At 43.3% G+C, this 21,227-nt stretch overlaps 1 protein-coding gene across 1 annotated transcript in view; it reads left to right on the top strand.

Moving 5' to 3' along the window:
* LOC134656999 (max-binding protein MNT-like) overlaps nt 1–20,269 on the top strand; it is a 38,773-nt gene extending 18,504 nt beyond the window's left edge. Inside the window, exons 4-12 of the mRNA XM_063512565.1 lie at nt 778–913; nt 2,034–2,095; nt 2,813–2,926; nt 4,355–4,426; nt 5,497–5,580; nt 6,598–6,697; nt 9,513–9,587; nt 11,340–11,422; nt 20,091–20,269. Of these exons, the coding sequence (XP_063368635.1) occupies nt 778–913; nt 2,034–2,095; nt 2,813–2,926; nt 4,355–4,426; nt 5,497–5,580; nt 6,598–6,697; nt 9,513–9,587; nt 11,340–11,422; nt 20,091–20,222 (858 nt within the window). The 3' untranslated portion in view covers nt 20,223–20,269. The remainder of the gene's footprint in view (nt 1–777; nt 914–2,033; nt 2,096–2,812; nt 2,927–4,354; nt 4,427–5,496; nt 5,581–6,597; nt 6,698–9,512; nt 9,588–11,339; nt 11,423–20,090) is intronic.
* Nucleotides 20,270–21,227: the final 958 nt, after the last annotated feature.

Here is a 21,227-nt window from a genome sequence, read left to right as displayed (position 1 = left end):
GTGGCAGGCCATGATCAATAGATTTGTGTTTGATTTGAATTGAAACCTGTGTTTAATGTTTATGCCATAGGTTAGGATTTGGGATTTTATTATCCGAGGATAAAATTATTGTAACATAGGGTAGGTGCGTTAGTTTTTGTCCAGCTCTAGTTTCGTCCACTTGATGAAAATTCAATATAAACCTACATTGCTGCACAAATTTGGACTTATTGCAATACTTAATATCGAAACAATATATCTATCTACATAAAAAATATGTTTCGCAAGTAGCAAATTAAATATCAGAAATATTATTTGCTAATATGTCAAGTGGACGAAAACATGAGCATGGACGGAAACTAGCGCAATGACCCTATTAAGGGTGGTGGTACACGCCAATCTGGCCAATCAAGTTGCTGATCATGATCAACATTTAATATGGCGGCGTCAATTTATAGGTACTGTACGCCAGTTTTCATCCAAACCGATCCAGCTGTTTTTGTGTGCGACTAGTTGACGACGCTAAAGTTGCCTTCTTGATGTCAAAAATTAAATGATACATTTTTAATATTATTTTAATACCACCTATTATATAGCAATCTCAACTACGATATTCTTATCTGTTTACTATGTTCGATGTTATTGAACGACGACGTTACGGTTGTAATAACAGCAACAGTAGCAACACTCTTAACTGACCGGTGACCTTTATATCCTTGCCATAAGGTTTACGAATAGTCATTTTACTTGTCTCAACAGCTCCCCGACAGTTCTGTAACCCTGGTACGTTGTTCGCAGGTCCTCCGCCGCAAAGAGCGCGAATGCGAGCACGAGATGGAGAGGCTGGCGCGCGAGAAGATCGCCGCGCAGCAGCGCCTCGCGGCGTTGAAGCGGGAGGTGTCCGTGCGCGCCACGGTGCGACCGAGGAGCACGGGTACGCTTTATGTTTATGCGAGCCTGGTAGCTAACGGACGAGATTATTTTCGGCAGTGTGCATCCGTTATTTTCCTGTTTCGAGTTTTTTCGATGATTCGATTTTTTTAGATTCGAGGTTTTTCAAGACGGGATAGGATAGCATAGTTTTTTGAAAATAAACTTTTCACACCACCTATTAGGAAAAGAGCTTTTTCCTCCCTGCTAGGAGGGATCAAAGTAATACTTTTCTGTTCTAGCATACTACATATTTTTACATGTTTTTGCACATTATTTGTTTAGCTTAAATAATCTATTTAAGCATCAGATTGTGTCAACACTAAGATTTTTTTATTTTCCTCATAGTTGATGTGAAAAGCAGTATGTGTCACACGGTATCAAAAATATTTCGTCTTGGGCGTTAACACTTGAATCCCTCATTACGCTCAGGATTTTACTTTAGAATCCCTCACTACGTTTGGAATTCTATTGTAGAATCCATTGCAGGATTCAATGTACGCCCTTGACGGAAATATATCATTTTGATCCATTGTAACACAAACTACTACCTATTGTAAGTTATAAATTACACAAAATAAAAGTAAATTCTTTATTGATAAACATAAAAATATAAAAAACAGAACTAATACCTACTAAATTAACTAAAGATATCTACCTATAATTAATTACACAAAATTAATTATTAATACTTCAAATTAAATAAAAACTAAACAGAGAAGGCAGTAAGTTAAACTGGCGTCATTGGTATTTATTATATTAACTGGGGCCCGTTTCTCAAAAGCTTGTAACTTGTAATACAAGCGGATGTCACTTTTGGACAGCTTTTGTTAGAAAGGGACTTCCACTTGTATTACAAGTTACAAGCTTTTGAGAAACGGGCCCCTGGTCCATTGTAACATTTCGATTAATTGCCACATTATTACCAGTGCACACGCTAGTAAATGAAAGTACCGTCAACCCCCGCACCCCGAATAGGGATGATTGGGGTGAATAGGGACAAAACTTAAAATATGATTTACTTGACCTATTCACCCCGGTTGACGGTACTCTATACTCAAACACTCCCACTTTGCACCGTAGCAGAGCTAATGTAGCTATTTTTTTTAAATTTTGTTTTACAGATAATGAAGAAATGGAAAGGGATGGTCGAGTCAATGGACAAGTAGTGGGAATCCCTATAAGTGTAAGTATAATTTTAAAATATTAACACTTGATTGTGGGCGTTTTTTTTGTTGTCGCCTACACTTTTTTTTTTCAAATTTGGGATTTTTTTATGTTATTTCTACTCAGAATCACGAGCTCTTTCTATCCTAATAGGAGAAAAAGTGTCCCAAATTTTCCATACATTTTTTGATCTTTCCATTTCGCGACCGCCATACAAAGTCTATGAAAAATGCTGACGGAATGGAAATAAAAACCTTAGGACACTTTTTTTCTCCTATTAGGATAGAAAGAGCTCGTGATTCTGAGTAGAAATAACATAAAAAATCCTAAATTTGAAAAAAAAAGTGTAGGGGACAAAAAAAAAACGCCCTTGTACACCCGGCGTAGGTACAGTCGAAAGTTTTAATTTATGATCCATTTTGTACCTTGTCAACCTATCACAGTGACAATAGTATGAGGTCTCTACTCTCTAGCGACTTTCATATTGATTGTCAATGTGCCAAGGTACGAAATGGGTCTTAAATTAATACTTTCGACCGTACATAGAAGAACTCTTCATTTCAAGAGTTCTGCCAATTAAATTAACCTTTTAAGTTAATTTATTTTTATACACACAAAATCCAGAATCCTGGTCACGGCACCACTTGTAATTTATTTTTTTAATTCAAGATTATAATATTTATGGCATCTCAAGTATAGAGATAATTGATTATTATGTTAACTTATAAAATTCCAGATTACCTCATCCCCCCCAACGGTGGCGCGGATCAAGACCTCGCCCCCCCGCACCCTGAACCTCAGCACGAAGCTCCGCACGCTTCCCATACAGATCACGCCCACCACCTCGCAGGTATGGGCGCCTGGTAACCGCTTAGAAATTAGAACTGACCTAATCGCGGATTAGCTAATCTTGGTGTAACCGAGCTTAGGTTATTTAGATTTTTTGGATTATTGGTGGCGTGTTGATTGTAACGGGAACTGATTTTATGTATAAAACAAATGTCTTAAAAGTTTTATGGGGTTTTCTAATTCGTAAATTTTACGCAGTATAGTTAGGCCAAATCCGCCCAATGGAGCTAACTAACTGGTTTATCGAGGAAAAAAACAACAAATAAGGTAAGCGTACTGGTGCTCGACGCGGTCCCAGTACGTCATCTTGAAACTTAAGTCATTGTCAATAGAGGTGACAGCAGGGTGCCATCTATTGGGCATTAGCATGTCGAGCACTAGTACGTTTACCTTACAGCGGTGTCTCAAAAGTAGTAGAAGTCTTTTTATCCTTTTATTTCATAACAAAGTCGTGTTTGAATGTGATTTTTTCATTCAGTCACGAAACGCTATCTGTCGTTCTATTATTCTTTCCCATTAGTGCGATAGAGACAGAAAGCGTTTAGTTGTCGTAGCGGAAACGACTGTCAGCTTGGCTAGGCCCTCTGGTCTCCCGGCAAACTGTTTAGGCACGTTGTATACACATATAGTCTAAGAGCTAGCTACTGAAATAGGTATGCAATTTATAGAGCAACGAAATCCCTCTGGTTAGTGTGCCATACTATCATTATTAATTAATCCGGGCGCCTGGCAGCAGTTCAGCGGTGGGTGTGAGAGTCAGGTGCAATTTGCTCGTGGTTTTCATGCAGGCGCTCAAGTGGTTTGTGTACTTTCATCACCTGGCACTACTTTTCCCCCAAATAAAACGCCTGGCATTGTTATATTTGAATTAAATACATAATTAGCTATTATATCACACCAAACTGAGAGCTCTATAAATTGCACACCTTCAATTGATTTTACAAACCCTTTGTTGCCCTACCACTGTCACACCCACCGCTGAACAGCTGTCAGGCACCCGGATTAATTAATAATGATAGTATGGCACACTAACTATAGGGATTTCGATGCTCTATAAATTGCATACCTATTTCCGTAGCTAGCTATCTCCGGCTAATGTAAGTGTAAGGCCTGAGTGGACGCACGAGTTGGGCGTGCAGCGGGGCGGGGCGTGCGGCGTGCATGTTAAACAAATGCAAGCGTATAGGAGCGGCCTTAGTGCACGCCGCTCAAATTACTTGTGAGCCCGACGCCACGCTGCACGCCCCGCCGAACGCTCCGCTTCGAGCGTCCACTCAGGCCATAAGCTTACACTAACTCTTTCACATTAGCGCGATAGAAAGCGTTTAGTTGTCGTAGCGCAAACGATAGTCAGCTTGGCTAGGCCCTCTGGTCTCCCGGCAAACTGTTCAGGCATGTTGTATACACATGTAAGTATGTATGTTTGCAGGTCGTGCGGACGTCGTACGCGCGGCACAACACGCTCACGCTCACTACGTTGGCGCCCGCGGAGTCTGCGCAGGTAATTACCATGAAATTATACAAATAATTATCAAAGCACCGATCCTGATTACTCAAGCTGTGTTTTATACGTATAAACGAACTGAATTATACTATTTAAAAATAATTATGACGTTATCTATGAAAAGGGACCTTATTGTCGATGGCGCTTACGCCATTATTAACGATGCCCCGATATAAATACAATGCCGCGCGACGCTGTGCGGCGTAAGCGCCATCGACAATAAGGTCCCTTCTCATAGATAATGCCCCAATTGTATGTTTAAAAGAGGCTCTTAACCTCGTAAGGCCCAATGTCCTACCTATAGTACTTAATCAGTTTGATGAAATTTAAATCATATTTAATTGGAACAGAGTTGCATTTGCTTTGTTTTGTTCAATTTTTATACAAAGCAAAATCAACTCTGTTTTGTACATTTAAATTGCAGTGGCAAATTTTTGTTTTTTCTATTGTATGGCTGGGCTTTAGAAACTTCTAGACAGGCATTTAAATTCATTGCTTAATAACAATACTTATGAAGCAACAATTTTACATTAGCTGTAGATCTCGCGAACCCCCATAGTTCCGCCATTAAAAAAGCAATCTAAAAAATGAATCTATAAAAAAACTTTATAATTTTTGAACCTGCCCATCAAATTTCACTAGAACATCCGGATATACTAAAGAATTTTTGTTTTTGCCCAAGCTGAAAGAAAGGCCTTCGCTTCGCTCGGTCGATAATCCAAGCTGTATTTTACATTCTTGCGGGCATTGACATAGATATCTAGGGACTGGCTTTACGGGCAATAATAACGAGGCATGACAGGGGCCAGTACAACGGTGTGAAATCGCTACAACGCGATTGGTTGATGAGTTCGCATCACGCGCGCGATTGGTTGACGAGTTCGCATTACGCGCGCTATTGGTCGCAACTAGTCGCGTTAGACTGCACGATTGGCTGGAATTCGTGGGTAGCACCGCTGAACTAGTACGATGTTTAGTGCCCCATTAGCCCGTCCTTAGATATTATACGTCAATGCTTGCGGGAATGTATTTAGCCTTAATCAAAACAGTGTATATTATATTTTCAGAACGGCCAGCTTGAGAACGGTGTCAGTAATACCTTAAGCACCACGCTGGTACACCCCGCGCAAATACACCTCCCTATCTCGCAAGTAAGTACCCTAAGCACAGAATAAATAATAGTACTAGGTACAGAAGATTCACTCTCTAACAAAACGCGTCTAAAACGACAGATATGACCGCTAGGTGGCGCAAGCGCGAGCAGGCGTCAGTCCCGTAGCGGTGCGCGGCAACTACTATGGCTAGACACATAAATTGGTGTGGGCCGCATGTACTTGTAGATACTTGTGGCGACGCGACGAAATCCCGGAGTGAGCCACGGCTGCCCTAAGTGACATTAAAAGTTCCGTCACACAGGCGCGTTTTCCGGGCGGGGCGTGAGCGGGGCGCACCGGTTTTTCATATAAAACGCTCACGCCCCGCCCGGAAAACGCGCCTGTGTGACGGAACCTTAAAAACGCCTGACAAAATTATAACAACGCCATTAAGGTTCCTGCGATCGGGAGCTACAATGTCACATACAAACACACCAAACAAAACATAACTAGTCGCTCTGTGAGCTGTAGACCTCGCGATAAGCTTCGTAAGCTTAAATAAGTGTACCGCGAACAAAGTTTTGTGCGGTACACTAATAAAAAATGAAAAAAAAAAACCTACTAAGTACTCATTTGAGTCATAATCACAGCGAAGACCTTTATGCCGATTTCCACCACTGAATATTTTCCAAAAAACGAAACGACAGGAAATTCTGTCTAACTATCGAACCTGCGTCAGTGAATATACGGGTCTACCTACGGCATCCACACAGAACGAGCTGCCTCGCGAAGAAATTTTTGTGCGAAGCAGATTGGCCTGTGTAGTTCGCCTGAAGCACAGTGAGTTACTTGCCGTGCATTCTTTGTGTGGGCCTAGCTAATGGTATTAAAATTGTGTCGCTGAACTTCAAACTCGGGTAAATCCATTCGACCCTCAGCAAATATCTACCCTATTACCTTTTCTTAATACCAAAATCGCATAATCTGATGGATTTACCCGAATTTGAAGTTAAGCTACTATCTAAAATGTGTGAATTTGGAACAGAACAGTTGTTTAAACACGATCGTTTCCAGGTGGTGGGCAGCGGCGGGCTGGTGGTGGGCGGCGCGGCGCTGCAGCTGCTGTCGGCGGGCGGCGGGCTGCGCGTGCTGCAGCCGCACCACCACACCAACGGTCAGTCATGCGCTCCTGGTACCAGTCGCCAGCGGAGCGACCGAGGCACAAAATAGATACAGTACAGAAATCAATCTACATACAAAGTGCGCTCGAGCAACGCACACATAGACACTGCTCACGGACACGATATCTCGGACCGGTTGGGACCAGTGCGAGCGCGAGTGCCATCCGCTTGAGACACGCGCCTGTGAACTTTTTTGTGCAATAATGGAGAAACAAAAAAAAGTTATTATAACTGTTCAGTGGACGGTTGTTTGAATTCAACATAAAACGATGAATTGTCGTTTTTTAAGCTACCAGTGGTTTCAGAGAGGTAAGTAAGTATAGTTTGTAGCTTTCTAATAGACCCCGAAGGCTAATCCTATTGTCTATTGTTAAGAAAAACCGCTCGTGCCACGTGCCACAACCACCTGCATAAAAAATCGGTACTTCGGTTACTGAGTGCCGGCGAGTCGAACGCTACAGAACCAGTCTAAAATGTGTCATCGAGATGCGTAACAAAGGCGCGTTATCGGAGAGCGCACCTACACTGGTTTTTTGAGCGTTGGACTAGCCCGCGCTCAGGTGCCAAATAGAATAATTAGGACCCTTTTTTGCAGGTAAGTAGCACGTGCGGTTTTACTGAACAATAGACAATAGGATAAGCCTTCGAGGTCTACTAGAAAGCTACAAACTATATCTGCTTGTATTTCGATGGTTCGTTTTAACGTTAAACAGAACAGTTAGGTAGGTACCTATGCACCCCGCCCCGGCCACTACTAGATACGAGTGCCACTATCACGTTACTACGATAGTTTTTTGTGCATAAATCATAGTTGACAACCCTAGAGCGACCGCCGAGCGTAGGTATGAAAAGTGAAGTACATACATGTGATTGACCTCTGTACTGTATCTATTTTGTGCCGAGGCGTTCACACATGTGACGTTATCTATGAAAAAGGACCTTATTGTCGATGGCGCTTACGCTATTATTAACGATGCTCAGATATATAGTGTGTTAAAGGACTGTCTTATTTCAAACATAGACAGAGAGAGTCATACTATCTTTGTCTAACACTGGTACTAGCACCCAAAAGAAAAGGATGGGTATAGTTTTTTTGTTCCTATTTACTGACAAATTGGTTAGACCATCTATAAATATAATAAGACCTTTTTAGCGATAAGACCGCCTGTTGTTTACCTCTGTTTGTATTTCTGTTTTATTTGTATTGTCTTCTTTTATTGAGGTGTGCAATAAAAAGTATTTGTATTGTATTGTACAATTCCGCCCGACGCTGTGCGGCGTAAGCGCCATCGACAATAAGGTCCCTTTTCATAGATAATGCCCCAAATATCTGAACACGTCTCTATAGGGAGTATTACTGCAATGTATTGCCGCCAGAGTACAGCACTAGCGCCTTTCGTAAACCATAGAGTAACTTATACATACTGTGCCTTCATAGAAGGTAGGATCCTAGAGAAGTGGTATACGCGTGCCTCCGTGAGGGACAAAACATACGCAATGCGACCAGGCGGGTGTCACTCCGCAGTTTAGGTACATTTGGCCGGCGCGCCCATCGGACAGGCGTATGGCAGTGGGCTGCCGCTCGGCGCGCACGATAGTCGTGTCACGCGGCGCTCGCGCAAAATTGAAAATACACAATGGCTTCGAAACTTACTTCCGTGAGAATCAGACATACTAAAATGTATGTTTACATAATCAACGTTTGTAATTCCTACATATTTATCTTAAAAATAATAAATCAGTGGGTATAGGTATAAAAACTTTTCAAGTGATAACCCCGTGCCGACACTCACAGCTCGGTCATAAAACTGCGGCGCGCAAAGGAGATTCACGGTTCGTGCGCTGTTATAAGTTTCAATTTTGCTTGCAGGCGGCGATATAGGTGTAATTTTATACCTAAATTTGACTTTTGTGAAGGAGTGAATTTTCTGTACGGTAGTACTATTAGTTATTCTGTGATGCGACACTATGATTGGTCGAATTTATTTGTTGTCCACCATAATCCATACTAATTTACGGTGGGGAATAATACAAATGTGAGATTGTGACAAGGACAAACAATAATAGCGCTTTCGCCGCTATTCTTACTGAAAGATACATAAGACTATCCCGTTCGGTCATTTCCCCCCACCCCTCATGCCCGATCCAGTTAAAATACTAGATTCATGTGTGCCTTAAACTATGCTTAAACTGTTTTTTGACAAGTTTTCACAGACAATAAAATATGACATTGATACATCAAGGCGGTTTGTTTACAAAGGTCATACTTACCGAGAAACGCGAAATCGAAACTCTGCTATCTGCTTCTTTATCGCTCGAATAAGCATGAGTGATAGAGAGGTTAGATCATAAAAACTTCGACTCTCTCTTTTGCGGTAGACCATTACATTGTGACTGATTGTGGAAGTGGCGCCCCCTGCGCAGAGTTCTGCGTAATATTCCCTATTGTCAAGGCGTTAGAGTGCGTGTTCAGATATTTTTAGCACCTCGGCCGCTCCGATATATTTGATGGCGACTGTACGAGTACCACATACTTATCAGATCTGTGTGACAATTTTGCCTCACGCGATAGGCGGTTATCACACTGGATGCGATACGCACGTTGCTCCGATGTGCAAGCGGGATGTCGCTATAATACGCGCATCGCGTTGTCTTGCTCAAACATCAGAGCGACGTGCGAATCACATCCACTGGTTATAACCGCCATAACTAAACGCGTATATCTACCAGATCTCGGTAGCGAGCGTATAACCGTCCATTTAGATTTTATTATTAGCAAAATCAATTTTAATTTTATTTTAATTGCAGGAGTGACAACAGGGGATAGTAATCATAGAATACAAAGAGAAAATGGCATTGTTTCACCTCCTCCTGCCTCCTCGGGTGAGTGTTAACTATGGACAATAGTAGAATATATAGTTGGTCAAATCAATTTGTCAAAACAAAAAAAAATCTCATGCTTTTCTTTTGGGTGCTAGTACTAGTGTAAGACACAGATAGTATGATTCTCTCTGTCTATGTTTGAAATGAGACAGTCCTTTGACAAACTGTAGTAAGGGAACAAAATGATATATTTCATTGAGTGAGTGAGACTCCAGGGCGAAGCGAAATAATATCAAGCCTAATGGGATTTTCTAAAGTTTCAAAACATTTTCTTACAATTGTGGCTTTTCCAGTGCCCTTATTTGGGTTGGCCTTTAAGAATATCTTTCCGCGACCGAATCTGGACATATTTTTTGAAGTGAAAACTTCTTTAGCGGCGCTGTGCACTTTTTGTGATGGGGAAAAAATGTTAAACTGGCGAGAGCGTAAGACGTAAGATGTCATTGAGTTTTCACTTCTGTCGGCACTCCCGGAGTGCAACCCGTTGTTTTTTTTTTGTTGCTGACGGTTTTTTTCCTAAAATGTGTGAAGCGTTGTTAATTGAAAAGAAAATGTCTTCTCGGACTGTTTTCGCGTAGCAGCACGGTTAATAGTGTCTTCTTACTGACTTATAAATAGTTATAAAAAACAGCTTGTTTACATCTAGGTACAGTCGCCATCAGATATATCGGCCAAGGTAACAAATATCTGAGCACGCCTCTATTGTCAAGGCGTGAGAGTGCTTGTTCAGATATTGTGAACACCTTAGCCGCTCCGATATATCTGATAACGGCTGTACAAGTACGTATAGATGACCTTGTATGTGTAAGTGTAAGGCCTGAGTGGACGCTCGAGTTGTGCGTGCAGCGGGGCGGGGCGTGCGGCGTGCATGTTAAACAAATGCAAGCGTATAGGAGCGGCCTTAGTGCACGCTGCTCGCATCACGCGTGAGCCCACAGCCACGCTGCACGCCCCGCCGAACGCTCCGCTCCGAGCGTCCACTCAGGCCTTTACACTAAGGCCCTGAGTGGACGTTCGAGTTGGGCGTGCAGCGGGGCGGGGCGTGCGGCGTGCATGTTAAACAAATGCAAGCGTATAGGAGCGGCCTTAGTGCACGCTGCTCGCATCACGCGTGAGCCCACAGCCACGCTGCACGCCCCGCCGAACGCTCCGCTCCGAGCGTCCACTCAGGCCTTTACACTAAGGCCCTGAGTAGACGTTCGAGTTGTGCGTGCAGCGGGGCGGGGCGTGCGGCGTGCATGTTAAACAAATGCAAGCGTATACGAGCGGCCTTAGTGCACGCTGCTCACATCACGCGTGAGCCCGACGCCACGCTGCACGCCCCGCCGAACGCTCCGCTCCGAGCGTCCACTCAGGCCTTTACACTAAGGCCCTGAGTGGACGTTCGAGTTGGGCGTGCAGCGGGGCGGGGCGTGCGGCGTGCATGTTAAACAAATGCAAGCGTATAGGAGCGGCCTTAGTGCACGCTGCTCGCATCACGCGTGAGCCCACAGCCACGCTGCACGCCCCGCCGAACGCTCCGCTCCGAGCGTCCACTCAGGCCTTTACACTAAGGCCCTGAGTAGACGTTCGAGTTGTGCGTGCAGCGGGGCGGGGCGTGCGGCGTGCATGTTAAACAAATGCAAGCGTATAGGAGCGGCCTTAGTGCACGCTGCTCACATCACGCGTGAGCCCGACGCCACGCTGCACGCCCCGCCGAACGCTCCGCTCCGAGCGTCCACTCAGGCCTTTACACTATGTGTTGCGTTTCAGAAGGCGTGGTGGTGAGCGGGCTGACGCCGCTCGTGGTGTCGCAGGCCGGCCATCTGCTGCAGACACACACGCTCGCGCACAAGGTATTGTTTCACATCTGTCCTGAGAGCCTAGTACCGCGAAAACAGAAATTCGCTAATTGCGGGGATCTTTCTCTTTTACTCCAATAAAGACGTCATTAGAGTGTCAGAGAAAGATGCCCGCAACTTGCGAACTTCCATTTTCGCGGTTATAGCCTTGTTCAAGACTTTTGAGCCCCATTTTTAACTTCTTATGAAACCCATTTTGTCTGTGTTTTTATCCTCTATCTGCAAACTTGAAAAATGCCTTCGTCTCATTGTAAATTGAATGGTTTTTAGACAAAACAAAATTTCACTTATATTTGTACAGTCAGCAGCAGAAGTTGCTAAGCGGGCGAGGTGTTCAAATTTACCTTGACACGCTCTTATTCTCTTAACAATAAAGTCGCGTCAATCATTTTGAACACCTCGCCCGCTTAGCAACTATTGCTGTTGACTGTACGTGTTTCGTTTGTTTTAGCATTAGAAAAAAGGTAAACAATCTTGATGAGTCTTTTAATTGTTTTAAAAATAAGTCACGGCAAATATGTAACAATTATGAATCTAATACGATCATTTATATTCTTCTGCTTTCATAAGTATAAGTTACTGATTTTTAAAAAGCGTTTTTCAATTAAAAGATATGTCAAGATCGCTTACCTTCTTTCTAATGCTAAAAAAAACGAACTATAGCACCCCAGAGGTGCAAAGGACCTTCACAAGCTCGCGCCACGCCTTCCTATCTTCAGCGACCCTTCTGGCTCTCGCCATAGAGAAAAAAATACATAGAGTGCTCACTCCATACATCAGTTTTAGTACCAAAAAAACTATTAGCATCGAGTAGCGGAACTATCAGTACTATGCTGTTGAAATAAGACTTTCCGGTCGGTGCTACATCTATTGTCAAGTAGCAGTACTGATAGTTCCGCTACTCGATGCTAGATGTAGACACTGAAATTAATAGTCTGAACTGATGTATGGAGTGAGCACTCTTGTCTTACTTATTTCTCTATGCTCTCGCTCATAGCTCATTCGCGACGTTGTGGACGGTTTGGGATTCAAGTAACTTTTTAGCACAACGTGGCGCAACTATAGTTCGTGCATTCCTATTTGCATTATTTGACACATTATGACTGACGTTTATAGAGATGTAACTAACCCAAATCGATTGTCACAGCAAGCGATTACGATTGGATGGCACCTAAACTGAGGTATCGAATTGTGACTTTTAATGAATTTATATTTGTGATTTAAATTAAGCTAGAATTTTATGGTTAATAAATAATAATCAGAAAATATAATAAATTTAATAATGCTTTGTTGCGACCTAAAACGAAAAGTTTATATCGATTTACTTAGACGACTGTTCATAACGGACGACGATTCATAACGGTGTTGTCCTGCCAACCCTAAATAAAAAAAAAGATGTTGGGTAAATTGACTAGCATAGACCGTGGGGACTGACCTGGAATCTGGTATGCTGTTTCCTTAGGGGCCCCTGGTCTGGTTCCTTCGATGATGAAATGTAGAAATCTCATAGGCTGGCGTCGGCAGACGACTTCTATTTGTGCTGGACACTTGTAGGTTTGATTTTGGGTTTAAAAGCTCAAGCTTTCGACGGAGCGAGCAGATCCGGCGCGTTTCGATTTTGAGATCGTTGAGAAGAGTATGGCAACACTCAAGCTTTCAGTGTTGCGCGCTTTTAGAAAAGCGTTCCGTTTTAGGCTTATCCCGTTTGGAATATGCTAGTCGATTAAGTATTAATCGATTTGAAAATAATGAACGAAAATACGTAGTATTTGTGCGTACATATACAAAAGTACCGAACATGCCGCCGGCCATAAAATAATGCTTATTTTATCTAAAAACTATCATACAGAATGCTATACTAACTTAGGACTAAAACATGTAGGTAGTGCTATACCTAAGAGGTGCCTATTCAACAGGCAGTGGGCAGACCTTAACTACAGGTCGCTTAGTGAGAGTATTACCGATGCGTACAGTTACGACTCTGGTAATACCGTCGGCGCCGGGATGCAGTTGATGCACGCGCGCGAGACGCCATTGCAGTGGTGGCAGTGTGTTGTCTAACAACACTACTACAGAGCCCTCCCGAAGGGGTGTGTTAGTATTGTCGTGGAACCATTTACCTCTTGGTTGTAGCTGGTGTAAATATTCTACGCTCCAGCGTTTCCAAAAATGTTGAACAGCTTGTTGAATAACCTGCCATCTAGCGAGGCGGTTTGGATTGTCGTTAGACAAGTCAAATTCAGGTAAAGACGTTAATGGTTCCCCGATGAGGAAATGTCCAGGAGTAAGGGGTAATGGATCAGTAGGATCATTACTAAGTAGACAGAGAGGTCTTGAATTACAGACCGCTTCAATTTGACATATCAAAGTGTTAAATTCGTCCTGAGTTAGTTTTAGTGTACCTATGACACGATGTAAGTGTCGTTTCAGACTACCTACGGCTCGTTCGACGAGACCGGCAAAATGCGAAGCATATGGAGGATTAAACTGCCAGGTGATTTGCATGTTTGTCAGCTGGTTGTTTATAGCAGTCTGATTTGACTCGTTTCGCAGAAACGTGTAAAGTTCGGAAAGATACCTGTCACAACCTACGAAATTCCGTCCGCAGTCAGAACGGATTGTTTTGCAATACCCGCGTCGGGATATGAACCTACGCAATGCGTTAAGAAAAGATTCGGTTGAAAGATCGGGAACTAATTCCAAATGGATTGCTTTCGTTGATTGGCAAACGAACACGCATACGTATGATTTATAAACTTTCGCGTTACGAAGTTTACTTGTTTTGAGAAAGAAGTGTCCCGCAAAGTCAACGGAAGTATTTAAGAAGGGACGAAGTGATCGAACCCTAGTAGTAGGTAATTGAGCCATTGATGGCTGTGGTGCGACAGGTCGTGCACGAACACAAGATACGCAGCGTCGTGTGCGCATACGCACAGCATCGCGAGCACACAGGATCCAGTAGGTCTGTGCGAGGGCAAACTGCAAAGTTTGAGGTCCCACATGTAAATGTGTTTTATGATAGTAATCAATGAGAAGATTCGTGAAATGGTGTTTCTTGGGTAACAGAATTTGATGCTTGGCATCATACGGTACGTTGGCCCGATTTATTCTGCCGCCGACCCTGAGGAGTCCGGCATCGTCCAAGAAAGGTTTCAGTTTCTGAAGATGTTTTGTACATCTATCGTCGTCCTTGAGACGCGAGATGTCTTCAGAAAAGCATTCACTTTGGACAAGTGATATAATTCGACTGAGAGCTTGTTTTGTCTCAGCAACTGTGACATGTTTAGTCGTAGGACTATTGGCTTTACGACATTTGTTTATGAATCGTAACATATACGAAATGACGCGTAGCATCCTTGGAAGCGATGAGAATCGCTCAATGAACTCTAAGCTTTTAGGTTCATTGGTTTGTGTGAGAAGAACATGCTTGCGACGTTCTTCGTCGGTGTGACATACGACGTTAGTCTTAGGCCACTCTGACTCATCTTTACTGAGCCAAGCAGGTCCCTTGAACCACAGTTGATGGTTCAACTGTGATGGGAGAACACCACGAGACGCGGGGTCTGCGGGGTTATCTGCGGATTGAACGTGATGCCACTGCGAGGCAGGCACGTTGCTTGTTGTCTCCGCTATGCGGTTAGACACATATGTCCGCCACTTGTCTGGAGACGAACGTAACCAGGCAAGAGTTATAGTGGAATCGGACCAAGCGTAGACTTGGTCGAAAGACAATCTACTGCTGTAAGCAGTGAGGACCTTTTTTATCAATTTTGACAGAAGATGAGCACCGCATAGCTCCAATCGAGGGATAGTAAGCCGTTTCAAAGGCGCAACTTTTGTTTTCCCTATGAGAAGGTGAGTGCTAATGGCACCGTTCGAGTCAACGACACGAATGTAGACGCAGGCGGCGTACGCCTTTTCAGATGCGTCTGAAAAACCATGAAGTGACACTTCATGTGTGCTAGGAAGCACATGACGAGGTAACGCAATATCTTGTAGCAACGGCAGTTCGTCGATGAACCGAAACCACAAGTCACAGATACCCTGTGGAGGGGCAGCATCCCAACCTGAGCCTGATACCCATAAAAGTTGGATTAAATGCTTCACGAATACAGTCACTGGACTTAGAAATCCGAGGGGATCGTAAATCTTAGCGATTTCTGCTAACATTATACGTTTTGTACATTTGCGTGAGTTAGCTACTCCATCCGTTTGATAGGAAAAAACGTCAGATTTAGGGTTCCACTTGAGCCCTAAGACCTTGACGGAAGTGTCAGTGTCAAGTGCTGACAGAATAAGAGCGTCATCATGACTGGAAGCATCATCGTTTAAATGCGATAAAAACTCGGAACTATTACTGGTCCATTTGCGAAGTTCAAAGGTTCCTGCCTTGCAAATGGAAGTTAGCTGATGCTGAAGAGTGATAGCATCTTCAACCGTATCAACTCCAGTAACGACATCATCAACGAATACTTCGTTAAGAAGTACTTGCGAGGCAAGTGGGAAGTTAGCAGCTTCATCAATTGCTAATTGACGAAGTGTTCGCAACGCGAGAAAAGGCGCGGAAGCGACGCCGAATGTGACAGAGCACATACGATATTCCCTTACGGGATCATGGGGAGAGAATCTCCAAAGAATCCGATGGAAGTCACGGTGTTCTTTACAAAGACCGATGTAGCGATACATCATTTTGAGATCAGCCGTAAAGACGATTTTATGAAGTCTGTACTTCAGTAAAATTTCAGAAATGTCTTGGTGCAATTTCTGACCAGTGAGAAGATTATCGTTAAGAGAACGACCAGATGTAGTCTTGCATGAAGCGTCATACACAATACGATGCTTCGTAGTAATCGTAGTGGATGTGGAACTCTTCACCACAATGTGGTGGGGTAGATAGTAGGGGGGAGTGCCAGGACTCGCTGAGTCAGTGACCGGCTCCATATGTCCCAAGTCTAAGTATTCTTGGATACCTTTGTTATAGTTCTCACGTAAGGCAGGGTCGCGAGACAGGCGTGCCTCTAGTTTAGTTAAACGCGAGAGAGCTATAGCACGAGAATCGCCCAAGGGCGGAGCGTTCTCCTTGAAGGGCAGAGAAACTGTATATTTCCCATTTGCATCTCGTGTGTGAGTATCGACGAAGATCGACTCACAGCGTAATTCATCTTTTGTAAGATGTGGATGTTCTGGTAGGGATTCCAACTCCCAGAACCTTTGAAGTTTCATGTCTAGTTGGCAAGTGTTCAAGTTGACACTTAGTCGTTTCATACTTTCATATGAAATTCTACCACCTATCAAATAACCAAAAATGCTATTGATGGCCACGGGTGTGCCCGGTGGGCCCTTGATATTATCCAGTAGCAGTATGCTATCCAGATAATCAGATCCCAGTAGCAGTTCAACAGGCCGTGTTGAGCGCAGCTCTGGGTCCGCTAGATCAAGATTTTGAAGGTGTTGAAACTTCCGAATATTCCCAATTGATTGGGGAATATAATTAATGTAGCTTGTCAAGTCAGACAAGATATAAGCTTCGATGTGAAGCTTCGGCTCGGGTTTGTTGTGAGGTGTGACCTCGCACAACACGTAACCACGTGGTTGGACTTCGCCACCAATGCCGGTGAGAGTGGTGCCCGACGGCGCGGAGTACCGCGGCAGGCCGAGACGTTGGACGCACGACTCAGAAATGAGCGTGGTCTGCGCACCTTGATCCACAAGGGTGCGAACGGACCGCGGCGTGTAAGGCCCTTGGTTCCAGGGTCGTAAGTTTACAAGCGCAGTCGTAAGTAAGACCGTACAGTTCTTACTAGAAGGATGCCCCGTAGCTCCATGTAATGGAGTGGGCGTGAAGGTTTCCGCTACTGAGCGCAACTCAGGGGAAGAAGAAGACTCCGTAGTCAGTAAGACGTTTGGAGGCGGCGCATCTTCATGTAATGAAGAATGATGCCTTTGAGTGCAGACGCGGCAAGCATGGCGCGACTTGCAGTCTTTAGATTCGTGACCACTAAATAAACAATTGGTACAAAGTTTATTTTGTTCCACGAAATGTTTTCGTTCCTTTAAAGTGAGCGTATTAAACTTCTCACATTTATATAAAGGATGTGAATTGTCCTTACAATACGCGCATTTAAATTTATTTAAATAATCCACCGCAGTTGTAGCATGTACACTCATAGTACGCGAGTTACGCGCAAACGAAGAGTTATTATTGCGCGGTGCATTATATTGCACGTCGGAGTGCGCGCGAGTAAGCGACATCGCACGCTTTCCCGCCAAAGCATGGCGCGATGACGTCACCGCAGCTGACCGGGCCGAGCCGGCCGCTCCGCCAGCAGCAGCGAGCGCGGGCGCCGCGCGCTGCGCAGGCCCCGCGGATGTACTTGAAGTACGTGCGGACGCGGTCATCACTTCAGATGCCGCTAGTTCCTTATCGAGGAAATCGAGTAATTCGGTCACGTCAGGAATTTCACATGAAGTTTTTAATGATAATTCAAAACGCCTACGAATATGAGGTGTAATTTTGCGTAGCAAAATATTTAAAAGTACGAAACTCCAGTCGTCAACTGGTAAACCTAATGATTTTAAAGCAGTAATATTCTCGTGATAACAATTCATCAAGTTACGTAAACTTGATTCAACATTTTTCTCGTTAACTGACTCACAGTCAAAAATGTTGTCAAAGTGTTTTGTTGAAATAATTCGTTTGTTTTCATAACGCGAAATTAATACCTGTAAGGCATTTTCGTAATTAGAATCCGTAACAGGAATCGATTTGATAAGATTATACGGTTCATCTTTTAAAAACAATAACAAATACCGGAAGCGTTCGACATTTGTTAAAGTGACGTTGTCATGTACAAGTGATTTAAATAAATCATAGAAAGCATTCCATTCAGTTAGAACACCTGTGAATGTTTGTAGCGATAAGCGCGGTAAACGAATATGCGTTTGATTTGATTGCTGAGCGCAGCAATTTGCATGTGACACCCCATTAAGTCCGCCGCAGGCAGACGTAAATGACGCAATACTTTGTTTACGCTCCTCCTTAAGCGTATCCAAGGCAACTTGGACCTTAAAGTACAAAGAATCGAATTGGTTTCTCACAGCTAAATTATCATCGCGGTTGAATGACTCATTCTTTGCCGATAACTTTTCAATTTTCGCTTGAACTTGGAAAAATGATTTTTTGATTGAGGCTAATTCTTTAACTCGAACTCGAAATTCGGCTACATTATTCGAACAGTCTACAATTTTTTGAATATTATTAATCGCTAAATCACGTTCGAATGTCAATGGTTCAATCTCCTTAGCGGTCATTTTGTAAGAAATTGAGTTATTTTACTGTGTAAAATAATAACGTTATCACGAGATAAGAGATGATTGAACTTGTTAATCTGTATAGTAGGTATATACGTTATGTAATAAGATCTCTAAAAATGGCTAGGTACTAGCAAATAGTTAGTGTCTTAATAAAATAGGTATATAATTTGTCGCAAATTAAAAGTAAGTTGTCATTTAACATGCAATGTCAAATACAAAGATAATATTTCCCGTCGGTAGAACCCGAGCTAAAGAAATTTGAACTCTGTGCCGTACGCAATACGAGCGACAGTTTACTCGATACTGTAATTATGACAGCAAGCGATAACTTGGTTTTCCGGTATGTAATACCTGAACCTTAAAAATACACTTAAGTACGTAAATACTAAATGTAATGTAATGTACGTTGTACGAAATAAAGAAATTGGTTGCGACAAACTATATTTAGACCTAGGTATTAGTACTAGGCAATGACTCCACGCGCGCCGCTGTAGGTATCTACCGCCCGGTTCTCGGAAATTATAGACGAATGTAATTTCGCAAAAAATGCTCAAAACCATATAAAACTATATATAATTAGAATGATCTCGTTGAGATCTAACTGTACGTATCAGTATTTTTGAGAAATACTGCACGACGTTGTCGGAAACTCGATATTTATAATTGTAAGCGGAGGTAGGTTCTCGCTAACTTACGATCAAAGGAATAGGAATTTACTTGAAATTACTTTGGTACAGCACAAATAATACGCATATAAACCGATACCAGATAGTAATATCCGGTTCGAACACAATTATGTTGGGTAAATTGACTAGCATAGACCGTGGGGACTGACCTGGAATCTGGTATGCTGTTTCCTTAGGGGCCCCTGGTCTGGTTCCTTCGATGATGAAATGTAGAAATCTCATAGGCTGGCGTCGGCAGACGACTTCTATTTGTGCTGGACACTTGTAGGTTTGATTTTGGGTTTAAAAGCTCAAGCTTTCGACGGAGCGAGCAGATCCGGCGCGTTTCGATTTTGAGATCGTTGAGAAGAGTATGGCAACACTCAAGCTTTCAGTGTTGCGCGCTTTTAGAAAAGCGTTCCGTTTTAGGCTTATCCCGTTTGGAATATGCTAGTCGATTAAGTATTAATCGATTTGAAAATAATGAACGAAAATACGTAGTATTTGTGCGTACATATACAAAAGTACCGAACAAAAGACGTAGAACGTAAACGTTCGCAGTGCAATTGTCTTCCTTTGTGATTTCGATGTGCAAGACATTTTATGTTGTATTGCTGTTGTGACATGTGTCAAATAATGCAAATAGGAATGCACGAGCTATAACAGACAAATTTCCCTTACAGATGGTAGAAACGCAAGTGGTGAGCGGCAGCGGCGGGCCGCTAACGGTCAGCGCGTCGTACCTCAGCGCCGCCACCATTGTGAAGCCCGTTGTGGTGCTACCCCCCCACACCTCTTCCCCCCCCCACACGTGAGGGGACCCGCGGAGACTTGGGACCCGCATCAACACTTCCAGACCCCCCGCAGTAGGGATGGGCGAAATGTGTCAGTAGAAAGAAAAGACTGATATATATCTTTCTGTCACTGGGATATGTATCACTCTTTTATATCTTTATATCCGTATGTATCAGTTGTCCCGCTCGCAACTGTATCGGCACGGCACTTGCTGACTTTGCGTCATCTTATGAGTGAGTGAGAGAGAGAGAGTAGTAGTAGTAGCGAGCGAGAAAGACTACTTAATGTATATACTTCTCGCGGAATATTTAGCGCAAGACGCGTCCGAACTCGCCCGAACGACCACTGTCGCTTCTTCGTGTTACTTCGGTTGACGCGCGACCGAGACATCGCTTATCGCTTTAGCAAATTGTTGCCGAGGGAGTGAGAGCTGTACGGATATACTGATACATTCGGATTCGTAAAGACAAGAAGAGTGATTCATGAAAAGAGAAAGATATATATCTTTTTTATCTATCACTCCTGAGTTACCCATCTCTACCCCGCAGTCTTGAGCGTAGCGTCTAGTCAGCGGAAAATGGCGCCCAGGCGGGCCAAAGTGACAATCGCTATCGCTTCGCCATCGAATCGCTTTGTGTCTCTAGTGTGACAGTGACAGTTGCGTTTCGGAGCGGAGCGTTAGCGATTGTCATGTTGTCTACGGGGCCTGTTGCGTTAGCGTCGAGCCATAGAGTTGACTGGACGCAGACGCTATAGTTCGTTGTGTTTAGCATTAGAAAGAAGGTAAGCGATCTTGACAAGTCTTTTAATTGAAAAACGCTTTTTAAAAATCAGTAACTTACACTTATGAAAGCAGAAGAATATAAATGACCGTATTAGATTCATAATTGTTACATATTTGCCGTGACTTATTTTTAAAACATGTTTTTCAATTAAAAGACACATCAAGATTTACCTTTTTTCTAATGCTAAAAAAAACTATAGTGTGGGGGGTCTCTTGGATGCGCCGTTTGTCAAACACTGCC

Source organism: Cydia amplana, chromosome 19 (genome assembly GCF_948474715.1).
Source record: "Cydia amplana chromosome 19, ilCydAmpl1.1, whole genome shotgun sequence".
In the NCBI taxonomy this organism is placed as follows: Eukaryota; Metazoa; Arthropoda; class Insecta; order Lepidoptera; family Tortricidae; genus Cydia; species Cydia amplana.
This window is presented reverse-complemented; position numbering and strand designations above follow the sequence as displayed.